A 9,554-nucleotide genomic window follows, 5' to 3' on the forward strand; every position below is an offset into this window, starting at 1 on the left:
ATAGAAATAGAACTTAATATCAATAGCATATTCTAGTCAGCGAGGAAATAAAGATCTTAAATTGGGGGTATTGCACAACAGTTCGAACAGATAATCTCATGGATGTTGAATCAAAACTATTTTAGATGCAACATCTTGGTTGTCAGAAAGATCTGGTGCTTAATTCAATATGAGATACTTCACTGTGCGCATTTTCTTTTATATTACGGATCTATTTTCTATGGACATTATTTTGCTGGGACATGTACAACATGACTGCTTGAATAATTCAGTAACGGGAAGCACATCAATCATTGCTTCCATGATCATGCACTGCATTATCTCCAAGCAGAACTTCTCCGCTGCTTGGACTGCCACTTCCATTTACTGCTTGTTTCACATTGCATGAAAAGTGCGACCTCAGTCCAATCCAGCACTGGTAGTACTCAGCATCGACATTTGGAGACTCAGGTGCCCATGAGCAGACTCAAGGGATAAGGGAAGACTCAAACATGAAGGCCATTGTACCACTTATTCTAAATGGCTCAAAATCCTCACCACTAGCTATCGTTGCCTGTCATGTAAGTCAAACAGAGAAAAATGAAAAGCAAGAAGATGAAATGAGAAGCCTAGAAGCACAAGCAGATGTTACCTCATATGTCCTTGCATCGGGTCCATGTGGTGTCATGCAGCTATGTAGGCTAGCACCTCCAGGAAGAAATCCATCAGCTTTAGCCTACAGCAAGGCCAATTTTAGCAACTTTGTCCTCTATATTACCAAAAGAATAAAATTTCATTTCATTAAATGGAATTATAGAACTTTACAAAGTAATAACTCATATACCCCATAAATTAAATCCATAAATTCACTCATACAATTGCGATGGTAATAAGGAGGGTGAAAGGTATGCTCGGCAACCAACCATCGAGGTGGGAAGATCACAAAATCAAGCAGTGCAACACCAGGCTTACCAGACAGGGTCGTCAGTACTGCACTGCAGTATATCAATAAAAGGTTAATGCAACAAACAGTATGAACCAAATTTGATACTCTTAATATTCAGCCACATAAAATGGGCATACGAACATAGCATGGAGTCAAGCTACCTAAGTTTATTGAAGGGTCCCCATGGTCGACTAAAACGGTATTATATGGGCAAAATTTACTCAGCCTATACTAGAAAAGGAGCAGCAGGAGTTAATAATAAGAAAAATATGGGGGGAAATACTACAGATAGATGACATATAAATTGCTGATAAAAGATGTCTACAAATGAGTTTTTTTTTGAGAGAGAGAAAGAGAGAGAGGAAAATGTCAATGAATTAAATATCAAAAATGAATATAGAACTACATGTGCAGGTGATCAAATGTGTGCACAGGCAGAGAGGCAGAAAGCATAACAAAAGCATGCCATTTTATCATGAGACCGTACTAATTTTTTTGACAGTGGCTTCCTTCTTAGCCATTCAATCCTATCAACATTACACCGACTAGACACATTTTTCTGTCTAATAAAAAGTTTCAGATTATAGTATGTAATTATTAGTCATTTCATACATAATCAGAACATCCTTATTTATTCCTCAAGTTATCTGATAATATTTCTAACATAACAAAGAAATAAATCAAGACTATGCCTTGGCCATCCATTCTAAATAAATATTATGACTTAAAATCTCGGTCGCATGTTATGTTATGTTATCAAATATTTTTCCCAGCATAATTGTAATCATCTCTTGATCTTTTTGCTGCTTGTTTTATATCTTTCCATAAATTGCTTAAGCATGTAACTTCCCAAATGGCCGATATTTATAGGATAAAAGCTAAATTGGTTCTTAAAGACTGTTTCCATTATTCTCTCCAATTCATAAAGTCCTAAAGAAGCTTAAGTTACTGATAGTTGATGAAATTTTTGCATCCGTTCATTAAATTAATTTGTGATGCTATACTATACTACGGCATTCTTCATACTTCAAAGAAGCTGCTGAATAAGCTACTGAAACAAATTATTTTCCCATCATCTTCTAGGTTCACTTCAACAGACATGAATTTAACATAAAATACCAGATGGATAAACGGACCAATTCGATGAAGAAAATTCTCCTGATTTGAACTTTTAGAAAAGCATAAATAATAATTACCATACAGCACGCATAAAAGGCAGTAAATACCTCATATGGTAGATAATTTCCATGCCAAGCAACCACATTAAATGGAGAAAAATCTTGTTTTGCAGTAAACAATTCACCACCAAACTTTTGCACAATCATGTACCCTGAATGGAAACTTTCTTCAAACCAAGCTGTGGGAACAAGAAAATCCCTAGGAGAAACCAGACCGTTGGCACCTAAAAAACATCCAAGCATCAACTATAAATTAGAGTTTCATAGACAACTGAGGTACAATACAGAAAGGATCAAGATGCCTCAAATATCTCTTACACTAAAATGGACATCAAAGCTATACCTATCGGGCCAAGCTCAGGAAGTTGAAAATGGGTGCCAAAAACTTCAGCAACATAACCACGTGATGGGCCATCAGGCAACTTAATAGCAAAATGAAATCCTTGCAGGAGAACTACCATTTCACCAGGAGATACTTGCAATTTTCCGCATTCAGTTGTGATCAACAACCCTGGGCTTGATAAGAAGAAAACACAAGGTGTAAGAAACAAGAAACTGGTATAAGAACAAAGAAATAAATTTGAGGATTTAAATCAGTCAGATCAGTAAGAATAGTTGTATGATAATTTGGCAACTGTACTCATCATGAAGAAACAAAACAGGTGCAGCTTCTATTTCAATGGTTTTTTATGGTGCAGCCACTTTGATGCACAACTGAAGTAAACTTGGATCGGACTATTAAATAACATGCAAAAGTGGGCAATTGTCCATATATATAATAAACAAGCAATCCATGGTATCAAGATATCAGTATGAATGAATGGTAGCGTATATGTATGGTAAGATGTACTAGACTTTGTATTTACAAAACTATCCAAGTTTTGGGAAGTCGATAAACCTTTAACATGGTATCAACTTTTGATAGCACAACTAATGTGATCTACTAAAGCAAAGAGAAATCAAATATTAAATAAATTTCATAATTTCCTTCACTTGGCCAACGAAGAAACGCAGGTATAGCTTCTTAAGAAGACCAAAATGTCAAAATAGTTAGGAAGTAGACAATTGCTTTGACAAAACATAATAACCAAGATTTTTCGGATTCAAGTTGGTTAGTTCAGAGGACACATTGCTAACTATTAAAATCCAATAATCCTCCACTACACTGCCAATCAGGACTTTAACATCATAATACATACTCTGGTCTAGGGAATCATAAGGTAACTGCTTATTTGGAAATTTTTCCGCTGCCAATGCTTCTTGTTGCATCCCTCCAGTTGTTATTTGTCTAAAATGAAGCCATCATTATTCAATAAGCATGTTGTTAGATGCTTATGGAAACTGTCAAGAGTGTCAATATCAGATACTGACAAGGAGTTAGTTCTGTAGATCTTCACATAGAGGAATCAAGGGCAATGTTATATATAAATGCAATATAAAGTGCATTTGATTTCTAAACATACGTCTTAATGATTTGACTTAATAGCCTGAAGAACCCAAAATTTGTCAAGGATATTAATGCAAAAGGCTCACATCAATTGCTTTATTTATTATTTTGCATAAACTATTTTCAGTGCCATTAAAAAGAATAAACAAAGGCACGTCATAATGATATGAATATTCTGGAGTAAGTAATCAGTTTATCAATGTGGTTTCCAAGGAACAAAAGAGAAAAAAAAGTAATAAAGAGAGTAAATGACAATGATTGGAATAATCAAATTAGATGATATGATGCATTCGAAAAAACTGGAGTGGCTACATGTAAAAGTAGATTCTCCAGGGTCAGTCTCATATGAGTTCCTAGAGATGTGCTGATATGTCTATAGTCAATAGGTCTCTATAGCTGAGATAATGTATCTCAATAATATATGACATGATTAAGGATCCATTTCCATTTGGTTACGAAAATCTATATAGATAACAATGGTTTCCCCACGCAGGGGATCTATATAGAATTTGCCAAAAAAGGAAGTAGAAAAATTATGGAAACTATAAAGAAAGACAGATGTCAATCCCATAACCTGTTGTATTGGAGGAAATTAAAGAATGCTGCTACAAATCTAAGCTTGGGAAAGATGGCACATTATAAGAAATTAATATCAATAATGAACAAAAGGTAAGGTACAACACAGAACAGCATTGAATGACTGCAGCTACAATCTCTACTTATAATAGTAGTTTATTTGCGAGCATAGACACATCAATGGAGATGCATGGAAGGCAGATTCCAAAATCATGAGCTAAGAGCATTCTATGCAGAAGACATGGGATCTTCAAGGCAAATGAAGTGCCTAAGCAGCAGTAGGCATGAACAAATTGGATACAGAATCATTGATGACCAATAATGCTTTTCATTTCTCACTTTTTTTTTTGGTACACAGTGGGGCTTAGAGCCCCAAAAACTCACATTAAAGTTTCAAGACAATCTGCCTGCAATGACATTGTGGATTCCGGATTTGTTTCATGCTTCAGTTAATAGGTATTTCTGTTACTGTGGTACTCAAGCAATAAGAACAGAACTGCAGAAGTAGTTTAGATATCATCTCCTATTGGTGACTGCTCACAGTTTGTCTTCTGAAACACTTACTACTCACAGGTTCTTATCATAAAATCCCAAACCAAAAGTCACATTCACAGGAGCAGCCACTCTTACAATATCTGAGGTACTAATAGCAACACTGTATATGAACAATAGATGATCCAAAGGGGAAGCACCAGGAAGTCAAAAAAGAGCAACCTAAGATCAAAGTACTCAGAGAACAATTCCTTTCTGAGGAACTATTAAAGCAACCCTATCCTATGCACTATAAGGGGACTCAATTCACTCTTAAGGATGGCATATATGGGCTTTCTCTTGCAAGCCACAGTTAAACCCTCCAAACATATCTCATTTTGCCACCTGAGGCAATTCGTGACAGTAGCAGCAATCATGAAAGAAATCTTTGTGATGATAGTAGTGACCATGACCATCATCCAGTTGATTGTGTCCGGGAACAATATAAATTACAAGCTTTTGATAAGGTGCAAATATTGGAAAAGATGGAGGGGAACAACTCAATTGTGATTGATCTGATGGAAGCTAACTTAGAGAGAGAAATAAAGCTGCCCCAAGCGCTAAGGATCGACAAACATCAATTTGAAAGTACTTTAATCATGGAAGATTTGATCAATGATGAAATGCACAGAGGATACGATCAAGGGTATTCAAATATTGATGGAAGTTATGGTCGTGATGGATATTATTGAGAAACCAATTATCTGAGAGAGGGGGCATATTCCAATGATGATCGTGATTGAACTTCAACAATATGGAAATCATTATCATCAACCATCTTGAATATCCAACAATTCCATCACTGATTTCACATACAAAAGCAAATATAAGTGCTTCTCATTATGCCATTTGATTGCAGAAAATCTTTGTTATAGATCAACCTTGAGAACGAAGTTGATTTCAAGGGAGGGCAATGACATGACACCTAATATCATAAAGAAACCCCAACCGGCTTCTTATTTATTTTCTATTTTTCATTTTATTTGATTTTCCTTGTACTTTTAGGATTGAGTTTTTGGTGATAGTCAAGGCATAGGAGTATACAAATATGTAAGCTCCTTGGGCCTAGAGATTCAAGCATTGGATTAATAAAATTTGCCTGTTGGCTTTGGAGGTTTTGATCCCCTCACAATGGTTGTGCAATCTTTCTTCTACTCTTTTCTTCTATTTTCTCTATTTTTCTGCTGAAAATACCATTGATAGGAACTGGGATCCAATCAATTATTGAGCAACAATTCAGTAACAATCCATTGTTCTAGGTAAGCCCTAGCTTATCTAGCAGTAAGATACCCCCTCTAGGAGGAAGTAGTTGTAATCAATTATATATGAGGAAAGATATCAATCTATTGGAAAATAAAGAAGGAAATCAGTTTTATCGTATTCCACTGAATGATTTCATGTCCCAGCAGTATCTAAAACAATATTACTAAAAGAAGCTATATCAAATATCCACAACCCATAGAAATACAAAACATCCCTGACTCACAAAAATCCAGAAAAATAACAAACCACGGCAATATGGACTTGACTCAGATAAAAGTAAATCACGGACGTGTACTTAGAGAGACACAACTCACCGGAGTCAAACAAGCGATCTAGACATTTACCAGCTGCCTCCCCGTCAGCATAGGCAACTTCTGAGCCAAGAATTGACGGCGATCATGTCTGCAAACGCAATAAGTTCAGATCTTCAGCAAATTAACACTCCAAGAAATCTAAGACATCATTCTTTTAAAAAAAAAGGAAAGAACTTAAAACATCTCAAAGAAACTGCTTGCAGCAATTAAAGCGGCAATCTGATTACTTTCACCTAAGAAAAAATAGAGAAAAAGAAACGCAACAAATCGCTTACCTCTTTAACCACAATGAGCTCACCAGTTCCACCAGAAGTTGATTCTGGTTTATCTGGACACGTCAAATAGACTCTCGGGTAACGCGATATAAAGTAACAAGAAATGATTTAGATTTATCAGTTTAGCATCATTGCAATCAGAAAGAAGGCGTTAAAGAAAGAACTAGAAATACCAACTCCAACTCATTTAGAAGCTGGTAGCTGACCATGGCCAGTTCCAGAGATTTGCTATGAGAATCTGAAAGATCGCATGAAACGTTCTCCTTCTCGGACGAGGAAAAAGGAACTTAATTAGATTCTTGGAATCACAGAAAAATGGGATTCGACTGTAAAATCTTAGGGTTTGTCGGTTAATAGGAGACGGATGAGAAGGGAGGGGAAAGAGAAGGCACCAAGGAGGAGAGGAAGGGAACTCGGACGCAAGAGAAGCGAACCGGACGTCTTCCAAGAACGAGAGCCCTGCGAAGAAAAGGGAAGACGAAGGTATCAGCGGGCAAGAAAACAGAGAGGGAGACGTGAAGAAGGGGGAGGGATTACGGTCGTCGTGGATATTGCGGGCGTCCTCCATGCCGGCGCCGTCGAGAATGGCCGTGCAGTTCTCTTCGATCTCTCTGCTGCTTATATCCTAGGGTTCTCCATCGCCGATTCCGAGACGGAGGAGAAGAGGGTGGTTGGACGAGAGAGAATGATATAAGGGTGGACGAATATCAAGAAGAGTGTTCTCCATCGCCCGCTCCGAGGCGGAGGAGGGGGTATGGACGAGAGAGAAGAATAAAAAGGTAAAAAGAAAACAAATTCCGTTGCCGGGACTCGAACCCGGGTCTCTCGGGTGAGAGCCGAGTATCCTAACCAACTAGACTACAACGGATAAGCCAAAGGTCTCGGACTTAACTAATATATTCCTAATTGTCAACATAGTCGATTTTAACTTGCATTTATATGAGATGATTGATACCCAAAATGGACGACAAAAGATCTCTTTTTCTTGCACTGTTGTTCCTGAAGGTTCTTACTGTGTAAAAGTAACAAATACGATTTCTAACCCTCCTTTAATGGGATGGATAGAGATATATAGAAACTAGAGAAAATTTATAAAATATGGTTGATCTGAGATTTTGCTAGGTTATTTAAATTTTATGGAAGCAGCTGCAAATCTCTCTTTTCAGCTACTCATGGCACACATCCATGATCAAACTTATTTTAGGGATCGTTGGTCATGATTCAGATTAAAGAATTAATAAAGAAGTCTAGGCACATAGCCATTCAGTGGTTAGTCAATGAGCCATTCAGTGCCTTCAATATGGTAGATGGCTTATACATACATAGTTAACTTTAAATCTTGGAAGACATGACAGGACCTATGGTCACAAGATAGCCATTTGTCAGCTCACTCCTGCATCAACTTTTGTAATGGCCAAACTAGTCCATAATGGATATGGGATCCTCTTGAATCATAGAGGCACCACCTTCAATTACTTGGCATGTGCTAACTAAAGAGAGTGTTTCGGACCATTGTTGTACCAACCTGATAGGATTTTGTGGATAAAGAGAAAAGGAGGGTAAGGGAAATTCAAAACTAGCAAAAGACATTGTCAAAGGATGACTACACCTTTGGATTGATCAATGACTTCAAGAATATGATCATAAAAGATAGCAGTGATCGGATATGCCGAAAACGACAAACTGTCGTTGATGAATGGAAGGATGATTCATATCAGCAACAAGGATTGGATCACTCACTACATCATTGCAATTGAAATCTCTCAAGTGGCATTCCATTGGCTCTTTGTTAGCTGGGCTATCCAGCGTTTTCAGTTACAGTAAGAAGGATCGATCCATGCTACCTCGACGAGTAACAAAATTCAAACCTACCCTAACTCAACTTAACCATTAACTTGATTATATGAATAAGAGCAACACAGCCTCTGCTGGATCATGTTTATTGCAACAAGCTGATACAAACATGCACGCATGCATACATATAATTCAATTACAAGTATACAACTACAAATTCAGCTAGATTTGGATTATATTTGCTCAGGCTACCAGCCCGACCGCATTGTGAATCTTTGTCATAGAGTTTCAGCTGCCAAGCCCTACGGTTCAAACTCGAGCTGATCATAGATCATGTTGGCATGTTGATCTCCCAACTGGGACCATGGAACATGCCGGTCTAGTCCAATCCATATCAAATAACTGCAGGCTAGCTGATACGGTATCGAGCATGTCAAGATCAACCAAATAAAACCAGCTGCTATAAAGAAAATCCAAAAACCAAAAACACCTGTAGACCTTTTCTTGGGAGAAGCTAGCATTTACACATAAAAGTTCCAAACAAGTATAAAGAACAAAAGATGACTAAAGAAGAAGGTGAATACATCCATAAATCATTGTCTATAGCATGCAGCACAAACCTGGGAAGTACCTGAATTATATCACTATCATAACCCTTGCCAATTACACCTGAGATTAAACCTGATGCTAGGGCAGACATACAGCACATATTGGCTTTATCTACTAAATATCTATTACTGCCCCAGCTAGCCTAAGGACGTATGGATGCTTTGTATTTAGATAATTATATGCTGCAGCACAAATTCAGAGCTACAGTCAGAAACATTAACATGTTTCAGATTCCCTCTAGAAGAAATAGGAGTCCCCTGCGGGAACCAACTATAAGAAACAGGGCTCCAGGAGCAAGTAACACAACAATGTTGGGCTGTTGAAGCTCACACAGGAATGTACTTTTAGTTGAGTGGTAAATTAAAGCTCAAAAAGGGAAAAACCAAACCAAGCCATGTTGAGAATTTCAAATAAATAGCTCAAGGATCCTATAAAGAATAATATTCTTCCCTTCTTCAAACTAAATTCATAGTAGAGAACTTCAATTAGAAAAAGCTAAAAAAATTTCTCTTAAAAAAAATAAAAGAACTAAGAGATGCTTTGAAAGAAGACCCCTCGCTTCATTAAATCCCGGGATGTTGTTTGCAAACTTGAATTTATTAAACCTTCTTGTCAAATATAAGATTTTGCTCATGAAGTATA

General features: G+C 37.1%; 1 protein-coding gene and 1 non-coding gene across 19 annotated transcripts; both read right to left on the bottom strand.

The window, feature by feature from the left end:
- Positions 1 to 3: 3 nt before the first annotated feature.
- Positions 4 to 7,286, bottom strand: LOC103697945 (homogentisate 1,2-dioxygenase-like). Of its 18 annotated transcripts, none has more exons than XR_005513380.1 (10): positions 7,047 to 7,286; positions 6,902 to 6,968; positions 6,510 to 6,772; positions 6,235 to 6,322; positions 2,447 to 2,619; positions 2,152 to 2,327; positions 1,087 to 1,151; positions 856 to 974; positions 632 to 748; positions 4 to 553 (listed from the first exon to the last, which is right to left on the bottom strand). XR_005513380.1 is itself a non-coding variant. In XM_026801730.2 (9 exons), the coding sequence occupies exons 6-9, from the start codon at positions 2,562 to 2,564 to the stop codon at positions 467 to 469; spliced, it is 465 nt and encodes a 154-aa protein (XP_026657531.2). In that variant the 5' UTR covers positions 2,565 to 2,619; positions 3,303 to 3,391; positions 6,235 to 6,322; positions 6,510 to 6,772; positions 6,902 to 6,968; positions 7,047 to 7,269; the 3' UTR covers positions 4 to 466. The 18 variants fall into 18 exon arrangements, 5 of the variants coding, with proteins under 5 accessions (XP_026657531.2, XP_026657517.2, XP_026657570.2 ...); XR_003384000.2 differs by lacking the exon at positions 1,087 to 1,151 and adding an exon at positions 3,303 to 3,444 and having other exon boundaries at positions 632 to 715; positions 824 to 974; positions 7,047 to 7,284; XR_003384018.2 differs by having other exon boundaries at positions 632 to 715; positions 824 to 974; positions 2,447 to 2,614; positions 7,047 to 7,283.
- An 18-nt stretch (positions 7,287 to 7,304) lies between these two features.
- TRNAE-CUC lies at positions 7,305 to 7,377 on the bottom strand. Its single transcript has one exon. It is a non-coding gene; the product is annotated as a tRNA-Glu (tRNA).
- Between the last annotated feature and the right edge of the window lie 2,177 nt (positions 7,378 to 9,554).

Source organism: Phoenix dactylifera, chromosome 9 (assembly GCF_009389715.1).
Source record: "Phoenix dactylifera cultivar Barhee BC4 chromosome 9, palm_55x_up_171113_PBpolish2nd_filt_p, whole genome shotgun sequence".
Classification (NCBI taxonomy): Eukaryota; Viridiplantae; Streptophyta; class Magnoliopsida; order Arecales; family Arecaceae; genus Phoenix; species Phoenix dactylifera.

Coding starts and splice junctions, on each gene's coding strand:
- LOC103697945 (XM_026801730.2), bottom strand. CDS start 2,564: ATGGTAGTTCTCCTGCAAGGATTTCATTTTGCTATTAAGTTGCCTGAT. Junction 2,328..2,446: donor TCCTGAGCTTGGCCCGATAG/GTATAGCTTTGA, acceptor GATGTTTTTTAG/GTGCCAACGGTCTGGTTTCT. Junction 554..631: donor CCGATGCAAGGACATATGAG/GTAACATCTGCT, acceptor CTTACATGACAG/GCAACGATAGCTAGTGGTGA.